Source organism: Copadichromis virginalis, linkage group LG22, assembly GCF_057382275.1.
Source record: "Copadichromis virginalis isolate Kocher_CV1m ecotype Utaka linkage group LG22, C_Virginalis_male_GT1.1, whole genome shotgun sequence".
In the NCBI taxonomy this organism is placed as follows: Eukaryota; Metazoa; Chordata; class Actinopteri; order Cichliformes; family Cichlidae; genus Copadichromis; species Copadichromis virginalis.
The window spans coordinates 11,410,765-11,428,716 of record NC_140638.1 but is presented as its reverse complement, the minus strand read 5'-3'; the positions used below and the strand labels follow the sequence as shown (position 1 = coordinate 11,428,716).

The 17,952-nt window shown below is 38.6% G+C and overlaps 2 protein-coding genes across 3 annotated transcripts in view; one reads left to right on the top strand and one right to left on the bottom strand.

Annotated features, from left to right (window-relative positions):
* Nucleotides 1-17,952, bottom strand: part of samd12 (sterile alpha motif domain containing 12) — a 132,471-nt gene that overhangs the window by 51,141 nt on the left and 63,378 nt on the right. The window lies entirely within an intron of this gene.
* LOC146682781 (E3 SUMO-protein ligase ZBED1-like) lies at nt 7,326-9,026 on the top strand. Its single transcript, XM_085446060.1, has one exon. It carries the CDS (start codon nt 7,444-7,446, stop codon nt 8,326-8,328), a length of 885 nt encoding a protein of 294 aa, XP_085302186.1. The 5' UTR covers nt 7,326-7,443; the 3' UTR covers nt 8,329-9,026.

The following is a 17,952-nucleotide window of genomic DNA, read 5'->3' as shown; positions in this document are numbered from 1 at the left end:
CATTTTGCAAGTCTCTGTGTTTTGAAAAGTGCTATGCAAATAAAGTTCATATGTTCATACAAATCTCCATATTAGAAACATTTTCAGTATTCCAAATATTTCAGCAGTACTTTGAAAAAGTTACTCTCCTACCAGTATAAAGTGCTTAAACCAGAGCACAGGTAAATGGAATACACCTAAATAGCCCTTTCCTACCAAGCTGCTGCTAATGGACCCATTAACCCAAACAGCCATTTATGCTACATAATTTTAATTCAAGCATTGTTCTAATGCATTATGCGCTATCCTCTAAGTAGGCTGGAGACTTTCAACACTGCAGATCCATCTTATTAATAAATTATCACAATTAAAGTACCATGGAACAGAAATACATTAACACATTGTGGTGTCTGTTCTTATAAGGCATTAACCAATGGGCTTAACGCCACACTACCTCAAAGCTGCATAATGGTTGCCTTGACAAACAGTGGGCAAAACAGCTTCTTGAGTGCCATTTTCCTCTTCTCCATTACACATACGCACAGTAAGTCTGGAGCCAGTACTTGGGCATGTTTATGGGTAATGGCTAGTCTCTGAGTAAAGTACGTGTCCTATAGCTATTGATCCAGGTTACTAAGATCATGAGCAAATGCTGGGAAGCTGAAGGCGTGTGCTCAGGAGTCTGGTCTGTCCACGCTGTCTGGGCTCCTGGATGTCCGGAGGTGGTCAGTGAGGCTGGAGGCAGCTGCAGACTAAGTGGAACCAGCCAATGCTGCCAGGCGACCAGTACGATGACTTCCTAATGGCTTCTCATTTTGCTTTAAACTAATGACTGCAGCTGTGCACAGTGAAACCTTACCCGCTACTTCTGGTTTAAAAAGGCATATAAAAGCAAACTATTGAGTGCTTGGGATTCATCATCTGTGGAGGTCATTTTATATAGAGTTCAGGTTGTGATTTCCCACCATCGTACAGTTTACAGAGTACTTCTGCATGATGCACCAACTTCATTAAGTTTTCATAACTGCTGGCATCCAGACTCTGACAACATTTGGCCTTTGTGGTGCAAGGCCACATCTATACAAATGATATAATGATGGATTAACTCTGTAAATTTTCCCTTACAGCAGTCACGTTACGGGGCAAAAACTACCATAATGCTTTCAAGCCTTACTGGACGTTCGGCAGCCCAGGACTCTCTGGAGACTCTGTCAAAAGTGCAGATCATATCATATGATGTCAGTGGACCTGTCAAAGCAATCTGTTTCCCTCTGCCATGGGTCAGATGGCAGGACACTGAGACACAGACAAGTGCACACACCACATTTGACAATTGCTGATGCTGTTCCTCGGGCTATTCCACCTTTTCCACCCATTCTCTGTCTTCCTTTGGTTCTGGGTACATCTTTCTTTATTATCTCTCTTTATTCCTTTTCATTTTCTCTTGGTTTCATCCGTTTCCTCACATAATTTGGAATTCCAGCAGTGCCCTCTTTCCTTTAGCTTCATTAAGAGATCTGCACATGTTGTTCATACTTGGCTGCATCCTGCTCTGGTGTCCTTGTGAGCCGGAGTTGGAGGTAAGAGCGGGCTTGGTGCATTTATGCATCTCTTGCTTCACCGAGAGTAAAACTAGATGAAATGAGTTTTGCCTAACCTTGATTCTGCTCAGCTATCTGTGCTTTTTTCCTCACCCCCCAAAAAAAGAAGAAGAAAAAAAAAGAAGAAAATAGCCAACTAGCAGTCCAGTTTGAAGCGCTTCGAGGGAGGTGAAAAGGGAAAGTATGTAATTGGGGCCCTGAAAAGGAAGATTTCACTGCATGCCAAAGAGAATTATAGCTTGAGGTTATAAGAAATACTCTGAGGAAAATAGGCTGCACTGGTTCTCTTTTTATTTATTTTTTTCTTTCTTCTTCTTTGAGGTGTATTGCTATACAGTGGATGTCTGCCGCTGGGCTTTGTATCCCTGAGACCACTGCCATTAATGGCCAAGGTTAGGTTGCTGTCTGAATGGTGAAACCATTTGCTCCTAACTGACATTTCCCTTGTATGAGCTCAAAATGGCTTTTAATGTGGAGTCACCCAAGGCATCGAATTAATATTCAGAGAAGAGTAAAAATGAGTCTGCGAGACTTTATTAAGAGCGATATTGCCATACGCTCCATATATCTATATGAAAAAGGAAAAAACATGGCTCACTTTGTCAGACATAGGTATTCACTTTGTCTGCACTTTAATCACATCTTTCAGGCACCGCACCATAGATGGAGTCTCTGAGGGAGGAATCTGGGTGACAGGAAATTAAGGAAAATAATTAATTTGACCTTCGCTTGTGGCAGGAAAAAGAAAGGGAGAAAAGGCAAGCAAGCAAGTGAGAAAGCAAGATAGATAGATAGAAAGCAAGAAGAAAGAAAGAAATGGCATCAAGAGAGGTTTAAGGAGGAAGCGCCTCCACAGAGGGCAGAAGCCTGAGGAGAGAACTTGTATAATGAGAGCTCTCAGCTCTCCACACACTCTTGCAAGACATCTGATTTGCTAAAAAGCCCAAAGGAAGGACAGTAGTCACCCTGAGCTCCTTAACTCTTCAGAGTGAGTGGTTTCAATAAAGTCTTTGGAGCAAGGATATTTTGTTCACTTATGATGGCCAACGGGACACACAGATAACCTACGCTGCTGGCCATCCTTCACCAAAAGCCCTGGATGTGCTGAATTTGGCAGATCAAGGTCGCAGAATAAAGACGTTTTGTTCAGTTTTTAATTAAAAATGTTTACATTTGTACACAGTTTCACCTATGAAAATGTGCAAAACATCCAGAGTTAAATGCAGCAGACTTTGAAAAATGCAAGTATCATAAAAAGATGGACACTGCTCTGTGACTTTAAGAGTTAAAAGCATAAATGTCAGTTATTGTTTTTCGATGAATCTTGTTTTTGGCCCATGTACTTGGAAGAAAAGTTAAAAACTTTTCAGGCTATTTTTATTTAGTTCTATTTGAACATAACTGGCAACAAAAATATGTCCAAATGTTTATAACTGCATGGTGATGATACAAAGCCTAGACTTCATGTATTAAATATTAAGGTTAGCCCATGTACAAGTAATTCCTGATTTCATTCTAATTGACAGTTTTTTCTGCTCTAATATCTTTATTTTTTCATCGTTAACTCAGTTTCCCTGGGTCTTTTCCCGTGTGTTATGAATAAATCTTTTTCTTTTTGGTATTGGTACGGGTTTTATTTTGTTGTATTTATCCGCGACACCTTAAAGGCCGGTCTGTGTTGGACATAAACCGCTCCGTGGCGCAAAAAAGGTTGGGGACGCTGGTTTAATGTGGTCATCTTAGGCAGATGTCTTGCAAGCGTGTGTGGAGTTCTTTCCTCTGTACTTAAGCCGAAATTTTATATATATTTGTACTTTTCTTGAGTTTTTTGGACAACTTTTTACTTTTACTCCCTACATTTTTAAACAAATATAAGTACTTTCTACTCCTTACATTTTGAAAACGGACTCGTTACTTTTGGTTCATTTAACGGGTCAAGAGGAGGAAGGGTGAAGGGAGTGACTGGTATTTAAAATGAAATGTTTCTATCAGCTCAACAAACAGCAAGCACACACGTGCTGTTGCCAGCTAAAGGTTAAGCTGTCCGGTTAAGCAGTGTCAGTGTTGGGGGAATAAATCATAATTTTTGTGTTCTTGTGTACTAATATCATTTTATTATATTAATACAGCAAACTCTTCAGCTACCTTTGTACAAAAACGGTTAGTAGAATTGTCCCTCAAGGAATTGCTTTTTACTTTGAGTACATTTCTGAGTTTGTACTTTTTCACTTTTACTTGAGTAAAAAAGTTGCTTCAGTACTTTAGGTTTTTTTTTTTTTAACTCAGGCATCTGTACTTCTACTTTAGTAAAGAAAGTCTGTACTTTTTGCCACCTCTGATCTTAGGCTCACAGCACTAGTATTGAGCACAGCAGCCACAACCACCTGCTGAAATCATCGTGAAGGAGGGCAATAGGACAAAGGGAACTATAAAGGACAGTATAAGGTAAAGAAGGATTATTTTGAACTGTGACTCACATAGAGAGTCAAGAAAAACAAATGGACCTGGAAATTAGCACACAGGTCCAGGGGTACAGCTTGGAAGCAAAAAATCTAAAAGATCTCTTAATCTTGTACATGATCACAGTGTCTTACCACTTCTGAGCCAACCTCACAGTGTTCCCACTTTGTGGTTGTAAGCATTAATGTTATTGATTTGACTGCTTGTTATCCCACAATCACTGGACTGTAAAATGATGCAGTAATTTACTAGAGGGGGAATATGTGAAATTTGTTTTATTTATGGTTAGTAAAGTGTCTCTAGTTACTTGGAATCTTCATTTCGGCACAGTGTGCGTGTCGAACAAGTTAAAAAAACATGGAAAAAAAGCTGGAGAGGGTATCCTGTTACTGAAGAGATTTCCTCTATAAATCCATGAAGCAGGGGGAGATCATTCATTAAGGGGCCTGAAGCAAAGGAAACATAGGTCTACTAAATCCCAACAGAAAAACTTTCTTCATTTACTGCCCCCGGGCCATAGTACTTTACAAAAGCTGGGAAAGGAATAAGAAATTCAGGCCATAGTTTCAGAGATTTAAGCAAAGAAAAGAGACAGTAGCTCTTGTTATCTGGAAGGAATCAAAAACAGCACTAACATTAAGGGATGTCTAAGATTTATTTGTTTACTTACTTTTGAATGTTCGCGTGCATATATTATGTCACTGATAAAGTATGGGAGCTGAAACTACATTTAACATCTTTTTAAAAAGTGTTTTATACTGTTGATTCAAGCAAACAAACGTGTCAACAACCGAAGAACAAATGCCACGAATCCAGTGGACAATAACAGGCACAAGTGCACAAAGTGAAAGAAAGTGAAACTGTCAAGCAGCTATGTCCAATTTCTTCAAAGGTGTCCCATCTTCTCCTTTAAATGAGTCTCTGTTACAGTAAATGAAGCATAAGGAGTGAGCCTGTGTCTACATTCACAGATTAGCACTATGTAGTCAGAAAACCACTTTCATAGAGCTCTGTCAGCTGTGTAATTCAAGTTTCTTTTAAGAGCGATGATTTCACAAGCCAGTAATAGCATATTTACTGGCATAGGGCTGTTATTGAAAACTCTGAAATGGTTATAAGCATGAAATTGAATACAGAAGAAGAGTAAAATGAGATTTTTTTTAAGAGGAGAAAGACGATGGCTTAACAGCTTCCAATCTTTGTATTTGGAGTTAATTCGTGGAGATTCAGTGCACTCACTAGAGGGTTTTACACACAACTATCTGAATGGCTAAATGGCATTATAAAGAAAACAACCTAATTAATCATAACAATCTCATTCCCTCTTCCATTGTCTCAGAGTTTGACTTTTTAAGGTGTCAGAAGAGTTAATGTGAAGCCATAAGTCACTTTAATTTGCTAGAGAAGGGCAGATATTTTTATTTTTCATCCAGTCCTCCTTACTTTGCCTCAGACATGGACAGATCTTTTGATTCTCTCTTAATGCCCAAAGTATGTCAGGGGAAAATATCAAGGATTTATACCTTAGATGAAGACATTTACGTTAACATGAATAGATGGGAGTTGTTCGGTTGTTTTTGTGTAGATCCAACACGAACATTTAATAAACCCTCAAATAAAATGTGACACATAAAAGGAAAAGCAACCTCTGTTAACACAAAAACATATCTGCCCTCTTGGTTGGTAAGTCTGGTGCACTGATAAGTGCTTGCAGCTGGACTAGAAACAACTCTGATTGCAAACAGTCCTGCAAAGTCAAATCATTTATTCAGTAGATCTTTCTCAGAAGAACAAAGTTGGCTACAAAGTCTCACCAGAATGACACAATGCAAGAAATGCAACAGAAATGCATCAAACATGGTAGAGCCAATGTTATGCAATGGGATTGTTTCCCTGCTAGTGTTTATTGATGAGACTACAATTCATCCCACTGCTTTCATGAGCAAAGTTACTTTTGAGCTGCTGAAAATGGGGAACAACAGTTCATCTCTCAGAAGTGGCTGGAATTCCACAAATCCTCCAACAATGTTGCAATAAGTTCTACGCAAAACATCCAAGAAATTACACCTCAAAGTTTTCATGACTACAACATCTGAAAAATCCCTTTTAAAAAAGCATCCATGGAAACAGTTGGTAAACCACAAGAAGATGAACGGCATCAAGTCACCACAACTTTTTGGCAAAATGGTGTACAAACTGATACGTTGAATATTGAACTCTGTGCTAGTCAGATAGTGTAAACTGGGGACAACTAAACAGAAAGAACACAATCGAGCAATTTATAATTATAATTCAGAGTAAATTCATTTATGCTCACTAGTTCTCAAGTAGTACTGTTTTGCTTTTATGAAACAGTGAAAGATGAATGTTACCATATTATTTTTAACTTAAGCAGATCTAGATTTAGTTACTATAGTTTTTTTTCTTGCTGTTGTTACAACCAAATTTCCCCTTGTGGGACAAAGGATTATTCTATTCTATTCTATTCTACTCTACATGTTTTTAGGCTCTGAGCATAATTTGCTATTAAGTACACAGCACTGACAAAGCAAGCAATATTACTTTCTTAAAGGTGGCAGTATTAACACATATTTACTTCATTTATAATTTAATGTGAATTGTTATTTACAGTTTATGCCTTGATTAATTTAAGATTAAATTGTTATTACATAACCAAAAAGGGACAAAAACCACATGAAGGCCTTTATGTATTTATCTGCAGTTTATATAACCTTTTGTTAACTGTCAGAAATTATAAATCTGGTCGTGGAAGCATATTTATACAGCATAGTTATACATTAAATGTGTGTGACAAGAGTGACAGCCTTAAATATATCATGAAATTAATTTCAGTGAATATTTGCAGGAAAAATATAACCAGAAATATAAATATAAAACTTCAGAATTACTATTAAATGCATTCAGCATGACAGTTTTTCTGGAGGTCTTGTTCATACTATTCTGGTGTATCTGGCATCAGTTATTTGGCTTCTGAGGGGGGCAGCTCATAAAAATATGAGACAATCAGTGAAAATTTCTCCCCAAGTTACTAATTTGTGCATATTTTATACTAAGGAAAGATTTCATTACCACATATTACCATTATCAGGGTAAACCTTAGGGATGTAAGAAAATATCGATACAACGAAATATCGCGATATTTCGCGCAATGATACTGAATCGATATTTAAAATCACTGTTATCGATTTTTTTTATTGAAAAATGACATGCATTTACTGTTTATTTCTTTTGTATGTTGGAATTCAAACTCCGGCCACTGGTTTGCAGTTTACCACCTTTACTATGACGTAAAAACGAGGTCTCGCGATAACTGTAGAAGCCTCTAGTTTCCCAAAAGAACGAAGTAGAACAGTCAGTGGACGTGTGTGATACTAGCTAACTGATGACTGAAGAGGAGAGGATACAGCCGGCCCCCGCAGCTTTCAAAGCTGATGTGTGGACTTATTTTGGATTTAGGACAAAAGAAGGCAGTAAAGACTATGACAAGAGCTATGCAGTCTGTAGAATCTGCACCGCCAGAGTCAAATATTCCGGTAACACAACAAATTTACGGACACACGTGTCTAGACACCATAGCGACGTAGCGTCAAATGCTAATTTTAAAACGAAACGAGGTGATCCCTCTCAACGGACAATTGAAGAAGTTAACTTTTCGAAACTACCAGCAACTTCAACTCGTGCAACAAAAAAAACGCAGTCAGTACTTGTTTTTATTTGCAAAGACATGCGCCTTCTGAGTGTTGTGGAGAATAAAGGATTTCGTAATATGATTAAAACGCTGGAGCCCCGTTACACCGTTCCTTCTCGACAACACATCACGGACTTCGCTCTGCCAAAGTTGTACCAAGAAGTCAAAGCGACAGTGCTGGACTCTCTCAACTCGGCTGAGACAGTTGCTCTGACATGCGACGCTTGGACTTCGAGAGCCACTGAATCGTACGTAACTGTTACAGCACATCACATAACGGACCAGTGGAACCTTCAGTCTCATGTACTACAAACCCGAGCCATGCATGACAGTCACACAGGTGAGCACATTGCAGTGTTACTAACTGACGCTGTGGCTGAATGGGGATTGAACGCAAAGGACCTTATTGTTGTTGTTACCGATAATGCACCAAACATGGCTCTCGCGGCTAGACTTGCCTCAGCTATCCAAAGTAGCAAGGAGTTTCCTATGCATTCCTGGAACAAGTGTCTCTGCAGAGAGAATTTTCTCCTCTGCAGGAGACATAGTAAATGCACAGAGAAGTGTCCTGAGAGCTGACCATGTCGATCAGCTTGTATTCCTGCACAAAAATCTGGAAATTGAAAAATAAACACTGAGAAAACACTACACATGTAAAATCTCTGATATGAGAATGTTTGACATTTTGGTTGAGTCTCATAAGCACTTTTATTTAGATGAGTAAATTCCTTTTTTCAGGTTGTACTAAAAGTGTTCCATTGATGGACACTGCAGAGCTGTACTTTATTTTATTAACACTTAATTGTAATAGCACTTTACATTTTTTGTTAATGTTTACTTGGATGGATTCTTCAAGCAATTTCATTTTTGATTTATATTTGTTTATGTTAAGGTCACATAAAAAGTACTTTGTTTTGATGCTCCATAGAGCAGTTTTTGGATAAGTATTTTACAATCATAGTACTTAGAAAGACTTCAGTGTTACATGTTTACTTTTTTCATGTTAAAAAATACTTGATATTTCAGTAAAGTAGTCTTTGTTTGTTTATTTGACATGACTTCTAATAAGGCAGATGTTAATTTCTCCATTCATTTTGAACTTAGAGTGTTTTTGTTTCAGATGTTTCATGTCAAGCATTAAACAGTTTGGACTGTTTACTTGAGTTTTCCTAATTAAATTTAGTCCTACTAAACACAAATATCGTCTGGCTTTTAGTATTGCAATATATCGTATCGTCTACCCTGTATTATGATACATATTGTATCGCCAGATTCTTGCCAATACACACCCCTAGTAAACCTACAATAAAAATGTTCTATATACTTTTTTCCTTCTGTTTAGGAGAGCAGCTGTTTCACAAGCATCACAAAAGCACTGCCAGGTCTATCATGACAAAGATAGTGTGTGGGAACAATGAAGCCAACACTACTTTCTCTGGTTTTCATGCCAGCCCCACTGAGGCTCACTGTGGGCAAACAAAAACACGTGAAGCCATTTCAAAATGTTTGTACTGGCCACGAATGTCAGTAGACATCGATAACTGGGTGGGTACTCCAAATATTATAACTGTTTTTTTTTTAAACGAGGCTAAAAGTCATTTGTTAGAACTTTCTAATTAACAAAGGTGTTCATTTAATAATTTGAAATTCCCCTGCCACAATAATTGCTCAGGTTTCCCAGTGCACAGTTTGTCAGGCAAGTGCTACTACAATAAAAAACAAACAAACTGTAGAGTACACTCCAATAAAGGCTAGTCAGAGGTTAGAACCTGCAGGCAGCAAATCATAAGAAGTCACTTGGATGGTTGACCAAACACTTTTCTACTAACCATATGCAGATGAACAGTATGGGACAGCCGTACCTGGATGTTCGAGCACTGTCTTTAATTTTTATATGATGAATTTACTTAATATGTCTTTCTTGTCACGGTTCTGGGTCGGTTCGACAGCATTTTGAGTTCTTAGGTTTTGTTTTTGAATGATCGTTTTGTTACTTTTGTGCCTCGTTGATTATTATTTAGAATTCTATGTTTCTGTTTATTCATGTTTAAGGATTTGTTCTTCGGTTGTGTCTCATGTTCAGTATAGTTCAAGTTCCATGTGATATATTCTGTCTGTCTCTCAGTGTCAAGTCTGCGTCTTTGTGTAGTGTTTTCTTGTTTCCTGTTTTATTGTGTAGGTCTGCGTCTCATGTGAGTGTGTTCAGTTTTACCTCCCTTGTCTCGTTAATCACTCCCAGCTGTGTCCCCCACCTGTGTGTAATCTCCCTGTGTTTCTCTGAGTGTATTTAAGTCGTGTCTTCTGTTGTTGTAGTCGCTGGTCCGTCTGTGTATCCATCGGATTTCATCCGTGTGTTCTCCCTGCTGTCCGTCATCACTTACCTCCGCCCATCCTTCTTCATGTTCGTGTCCTGGTTCGTGTTTTTTAGTTTAGTTGTTCCCAGTACAGATAGTCTGCAGTCCAGTTTGCTGTTTTTCTATTTTGTACTTTACTTTCAATAAACCACCTTCACAAGTGCCTGCGTTTGGATCCTACTTCATTATCTCCACACGGCTCACTTCACTCGCTGTGACATTTCTATTTATGGTTTTCCAGTCATTTGAACTGGTTGGAATGGATCTTACTGGAAAGCTAACAAAAACCAAAACTGGAAATCAGTATGTTTGCATGTTTATTGACTACATCACAAAATGACCACAGGTGTATCTGCTGAAGTCCAAATCAGCCATAGAAGTGACAAACTGCCTGATTACATTTCAATTAAACCTTAATCAGGATTTTTTTTGTCATAATTCATGCATGAAAGGGTTAAAGTATTTTAAGTATCTTAATTTCAGCTAAAACATGAATCCTGGAGGTGACCAGTAGTTATAGGAAGGGCTTAATCATTGTAATGCCATTTTTTCTATTGATTATTGATGACATAAATAATTTTTATTATATTTTCAAAGATGGCTATGTCATCTCCTGTCCAAACAAAGTTTTTGATTTAATGATTATAATTTTTGAAAAGAGCTGTATATTGTTTTTCAGGTTACAGTTCAAACAGAACCATCATCCTGGTATTGATAACTCTGTGTGTGACATTTGTATGACTGGTATATGTTTTAACTCTTACTGTAATGCATTTCTATTTGCACTATGCTTGAAATTTTATTTTTGTAAAGAGACTAAAACCAGTGCATTTTATATATTATTGCAGCTCAGCAAAACGGTGAAATGTTGAATATATATTAGATTAAAAAAAAATATCAGTGTTTGCCCCATCATCTGCAAACAAACACTGTCAGAGACTTCTTTAAAATTGTCGGTGACCACCCAGGAACATGGGTTGACTATATTGATGCCGTGATATTTGGGGTTCGAACAAAAAAAAAAAAAAAAAGAAAGAAAGAAGAAGAAGCAGATGACCACCAAGCACTCACTTTGGCAGGGAGGCTTGTTAACCATCCAAATTTCCCAAACAGTATATGGTTGTTGTTTTTATCTTTCTGTCTGTGACAAACTACTCGACAATCAAACACGATACATCTCAATAAGAATTCATAATCCATATTTTACTAGCGCTGTGCACCTTTTCTGAGATACAAACTCTCTATAAATATTAATTAAGCTACAGTGTAAACCTTTGGTGTGACCACTTTTAGTACTCGACATAGTCTGACCTCTTAAAAAGGCTTTCTTGTGATTACTTTAAGTATTACACATGATTATCTTTTACTGTTCATTTACTGGATATATTGCTTATCTAATGTGAAGGACGCACTGTACACTATGCTGAGAAATGCAAAATTTCATATGAATCATAATCACTATATAGAAATACTATCTGTCTGCCAATTTATATAAAATCCATTGGCTAATTATTTTGTGTTCAGGTTATAAGGTAGTTATTAACATGCCACATTAGATCAAGCCAATGGAGTATGATGTCATTGTGGGAATAGTGAACGAACATCATCACTAGACCTTAGTGGTAAATAACAAATTCATTTTAAATATTCATTTAAATCATTTAACCAAGACAAATGCTTGTGGATACATGGATTTTTAAGGGAAACATTTCTTTATCATTTGTTCTTCTTCACTAGACTTTGAGGTCATACAGCCACAACAAAACAAGTCTCTGTAACTGGATCCATTAGAAGAGACAAAACAGGACATTCAGAGATGTCTAGAAACAACAAGGCAAGGAAAACTGCCCAAATGTTATTCCATTATCCCTTCTTATACGAATATTTAAAAAATATATTTATGGTATTAATTGTATTATTTTGTTAATATGAAACAATGTGTATAATTCTAAAATCTGGACCCACAAAAGTTTCATTTTTGTATAGTTTAAAAAAAAACAACAACAATGGTATGGGTATTCTTTATAGCTTTTAAAATACCTGTCCCTGTTTTTCTTTGTGTTTATTTCTACCCTCATGTCTGTGTCTGATGGTTCTTTCACAAAAGACAATGCGGCACAGGCAGAATCTACACTGTTGTTAAGGTCCGGTACCAAACGACTCACGGACCGGTACCGGTCCGAGGCCCGGGGGTTGGGGACCGCTCGTCTACATCACAGATGAGGGCTAGATGTGAGAACCACAAAATTGCTCAGTGACAAACTACTAACAACAACAGTGCTTTAGATGTTTAAAATGGAACTAAATTTGATAATTCACACAGATATCGAGGAGAACTTTTGTAGATTTTAATGGATTGATTTTGATACATCTGAGTTGACACTGGTACCAGACAAAGATTAAATTACCTAATCTATTCATTAGAGAGAGAGAGATAAACCTTTATTAGTTCCACACGTTTGGTCAATTACAATTGGTTTCCAGGGCATTTGTGTGAAGAAAGGCTTGCAACCTCTCCAGGTGGACTTGCGATACAGTGAAACATCCCAAATAAGTGGATGCTACATCGTGTAGAGTTCGCTGTAAGTATGTGTCCTAATCCTCATAACCTTCATATATCCATCTATCCAACCATCCATCTGAAAAGATATGAGTATGAAAAATGCTATTTTTCAATTAATATACCATTTACATTTTGGGTAGAAAATATATATATTTTTTAAAAGGGACAATATCTGTCCTATTGTCAAGAGAAGCCATAAACAAACACAGGCTGCAAACTGCCACCGCTCTCCTTCTTAATACACATATGTAACACATCACCATTCGATTTTCATACAATCCTAATATTTCCTTTTTAACTACTGTTGAAATTAACTATAGCAATAAATATATCTTTGGCTGTGTATGTGGTATTTTTTCGTTTTTTCTACAGATGACCACTGTGGATGTCACTACAGATGTCACTACTGTGGATAGAAAGAGCATGACACTGATGACAGCTGTAAACTTAATCAGAAACACTTGTTGTCAAATGATTACAAGACATCCCCGGAAATTCTAGGCTGAATGAAAAGCTAATAATAATAATTATAAATAAATAATGTATACTTTATTGATCCCGAGGGGAAATTCCTCTCTGCATTTAACTCATTCAGTCAGTAAAGCAGTGAGCAGTGGATAGGGATTGTACCTTGCTCAGGGGTACCTCAGGGTAGTCTTTCAGTGGATTTAAACCCCGACCTTCCGATCATAGGACCACCACTCTACCTACTGAGCTATCCCTGCCCACAGTAATATCCCTGCCCGCAAATGGCACTAATAGAAAAGTCACACAATGTGTGATGTAGCCCCATAGTTCTTGTGGTGATGAAAGATGGAGAAAACGGCAGCCATTGCATCCTGCATGCTTCCCAGTGACCAAAAAAGAGGTGAGATGGTTCTTGGGCCAGTTTTTACTGCAAGACGTTCAGTTAATTTTACAAATGCATGATACAAACATATACGTTTCAGTGCATAATATATTCGGATTCTCTGATCACAACCTGATGTAGGTTAAACTGTTATTTATAAGCGTTTCAGTGGGTATAAAAGCGCTTAATATCTGGAAGGTAGGTACCCCAATCATGACGTTCTGTTAGTAATACTCTTGTATCTTTTGCCTGATGGGAGAAGACTGAAGGTGACTAGCTTTCCTGGTGGCATAGTATGAAGGTATGGAAAGCAAAACCCAACCAACGATCCTGGAGCCTCTATATACTACTTTGTTCAAGCTTTTGTTTGTTGTGACTGGCTGTTCTAGTCAGGATGGAGAAAATAAGGACTATCTGTAACAGCTGTGTAAAATTGGGTCATACCTTCCCGACTGACCCTGTATTTTCTCAGCTACTGGAAGAATTCTCTGGTGGGCTTTACTCACTGGTGTTTAATTCCCATGATAGACTGGTGTATAGTGGTGCCTAGGAAGTGCTTGAAGAAGGAGACACTCTCAACAACCTGGCCAACATCATTACTAGAATTCCCACTGCTAGAAAATTCAGAGGAAGAACATCAGTCTTTAAGTTGAAAACTCAAATGAAGTTATGCAGCAGGACAGCAACCTAGCATAAGACTAAATCTACCTTTGAAAGGAGAAAAAAACGACTTTGCAGTGGCCAAGTCAACGAACACATCTGAAATGCACTGAAATTGGCTTGGGACATTAAAACAGGAAAGAAGGCATGGTGGAAATTCCACCATAGAGATGTTGGAGACTCGCCTCAAGTTATCAGGCCACTTTGTAACAGTGGTTACTGCTAAAGCGTGGCACAACTCCGACCTTTGTCATCAATGCATTGGATAAACAGTTGGTTCAATTTATATAAAAATTCTTACAAAACTTGCATTACAGGTTATTTTTGTTTTATGTTAAATCTGACACAGCACAAATGCACATAAAAACAGGACAGGTCAAAATGCTAATTCATGCTAGCTTGGCACCAAGAAGTGTGGACATCCTTGGAAAACAGAAAAGCGACTGGTAAAAGTAATGCTGAAATGATGCTTCATCTAGTTGTGACAATATGGTGTACTGAATCACCTTATGATATTCAGTTTTATTGGTTTTCGGTCATGGATTCACCTTAATGTCCTTCCTATTCCATATCTGACCCTTTCATATGTTTAGACACTGTAGAAAAGCTGTCATTTGTTGATTTTATCTTTTATTCATTTCCTCCCTGCTGAAGCGGAAATATTAGCAGCTGTATTTGACAGGTGTTCTCAAACTGACAAAAAAAAAAAAAAGCCTTATTTTTTTATTCATTCATTCATTCATTTTTGAGGTGATATATTGAGGGCTTCCATACTGTTATACTAGTTTAGTAGTAGTTTTACTTCAGCTAAAGGAGGAAAAGTTCTTTTCTCACCTCTTTCAGCATGCTCACCCTTCAAGCATCAGAAACAGCAACACAAATTATTCTTTTGTTTACTCTCTACACAAGTGCTGGAATAATCTTGCCAATGTAAAAGACACGATGTTGCACAACATTAATCAGATTCCTTCAGCTCCAGTGCTGCTCCACATTTCTCAGTCTGAACCTACAGTGCACACCCCTGCTTTACTTTTATGCTACCACTGGTATCGTGCACCACACCACTTTAGATCAGTGTTATTCTGAACCCTGCTCTTATTCCAAAGTATCTCTAAGGCTGCTATTAAAAGGCTGGATATACCACTGGATATCACTTTCCATTTGGAGGACTTCAGCCCATCTCTGATGACTGTAGGGAATAAGTGGTCGTGAGCTTCCGCTGTCCTCGTGGCAAAGAGAGAAAGGGAGAGACAAAGAGAGGGGAGAAATCTAATTACTTCTCTCCCATGGCCCAGCAAGCCTTAAAGGTTAATCACTGTCCGTTGAGCTAATTCTGTCTGGGTACACTGCAGTAATTACAACACCTGTCTCTCGCTCTCCCTCTCCTGCTTCCTCTAATGCCTTATTCTGTCTGTTTGTCTATCTGTGTGTCTGTCTGTGTCTCTGTCTGTGTCAGTATTTAGACAAGGGCATAACTGTTCTAATTTGGCGTCTGTACACCACTACAGTGGACTTCAAATTAGGCAATTAAGATATGATTAAACCACAGACGTGTCAAGTTCAAGACAACACTTCTTACAGCACAACAAAAAAAGCTCAGGCAACAGGACAAACAGCCTCAGGTGGTGACCCGGCTTCCAACCTCTTAATATCTCAGTCGAATGAAGTATATATTTGACAGACATAAACCGATAGAAAGCGGCATGGTGGTTAACACAGTCGCCTCCTGAACATCCTGGGTCTGAAACCGCTCCCCAGCTGGGGCCTTTCTCTTTGCATTTTGTCACTTGGTTTCTTTCCAGGTACTCCCGGCTTCCTCCTGCAGTCCAAATATATACACGGGGTTAGGTTAAATGGCGAGTCTAAATTGACCGTAGGTGTGAATGTGAGCATGAATTGCCTGTCTCTATGTGTTAGTCCTGTGACAGACTGGCGAACTGTTGGGGCTTTACTCCGCCTCGCATCCTATGACAGCTAGGATAAGCTGCAGCCCAACCGTGACACTGAACTGACGTGGATAGAGAGATGTGTTTATATAGGTACAGAAAGAGAGATGTATTCATATCTTGCATCACATCTCTAAGTGAGGAGGGTTTCCTTTTCTCACCCCCTCTCTTTCTCACATTCCTCACTCATTCTTTCTTCTCACCGCCTTTTCTCTCTCATCCTACCTTCTCGTCACCTACTGTCTCACTCTCTCCCCACTACTCTCAACGCTTCTCTTCCTCCTCCTTTCTTCCTCTTCATTATCTCAACAGCACTCAACCACCGTCTCTTTCTCACCTAATTTCTCTCTGTCACTGGCTCGGCTTCTAACTGTGTACAGCTGTATCTCACTTTAGCAACAGCTGAAGGAACTTCGCCCTGGGCCTAGAAATACTGCACCATCTCTTCTCCTTCCACTTTTTTCCCTTTTACTACCAAAAGTATGTCCAGAAGCAACAGCTTAAGAGTACCTCTCACTTCCCACCAAAGTTCAGTGATATAAAGTGCCTTGGATGCACCACCTATGACTGCTGAATAGAAGTTGAAGCATGACCGGTGTTCTTGATATTACTGTGAATAAAAAGTGCTTATGCATACTTTAGAAAATTGCTAATTTATGCTTAGTAGACCTTAGAAGACCCTATTCTTATTAATTTCTTATCACACTGCCATACACAAAAAGACATTTTCTACATCCCCTTTCATCCTCTACTTCTTCTTTCTGTTTCCAGATTTCCTACAGTTATCAAATTAGTATTTTTGGTCGTTCTGTTTTTTCTCCCTGAGGCCCAGATAGGCTTCTCTAACAGGCTGCTCCCTGCTGAGGCCAGTGGCCTAATGCTGCTGAGGCTGGTGGGCTGTCATTCCCCATATCATCAATACAAAACAGAGAGGAATGAGAGAGTGAAAAAAAAGAAGAAGACTGGGGAAGATGAGACACAAATTGTGACAAAGAAGTTAAGAGTAGCCCTTAGCAAAGTGTCATCACTCAGACAATCTCCATCCTTTCCACTCTGTCTTTATGTTTTCTACGTGCTAAGGGACCAAAACAGAAGCGGGGGACAGTGCCAGCTTTATCACATTCCAAATGTTTTCCAAGAATTTTGCGAAGTGACAAAGATCCCTAGAATTTGTTTCTTGGCCCCTGAGGCGAAGCTCTGCTTGAGAGTCTGTGCAGATGGGTGCTGATGGAAACAGTGGTGATGAGGAGTGCTGCTGGTAGCTGGTGGAGGGAAGCTAGAATTGCTGAGAAAGAGACGAGGGATGCTGAGAATTCACAGGGTGAGGAGGAGAGAGCGAGAGGGGAGAAGATGGAAAACAACAGCACCTGGCTGGCTGTTATGCCTTCGCCAAGGATAGAGTGGAGGCGGATGTATGTTTCCAGTGATGTTTATTTGTTTCTCTGTATGTTTGTTTGTCTGCAGGATTCAGTAAAAACTACTGAGCCGAATTTGATGAAACTTGTTAAAAAGGTGGGGTTGGAGCAACAGACAAGCTCATTAATTTTGGATCACTTTAGAATGTATTGAAGAATGTATTGTGGAAAGTCAGATGAATGGTCTGTCAAAAGCAAAAAATGAGACTGAAGGACAAACTGCATTTACGTATCCTTGTGCATGAACATAAATGGAGGAAAATGGTGAGCTTTTTGTAAGGCTGTTTACACTTCTCAGTTTCTTCCGTCTGTTTCATGTAATCCCCAGAGACTGTATATAAAAGAAACCCATAACCACCATGAAGAGCCACTGGTCTGAGCTTTGATGTGCCAACATTAGCATTTTTGAAGCCAG

Excerpts from the sequence above, each read along its gene's own strand:
- LOC146682781 (XM_085446060.1), top strand. The coding sequence starts at position 7,444 with ATGACTGAAGAGGAGAGGATACAGCCGGCCCCCGCAGCTTTCAAAGCT.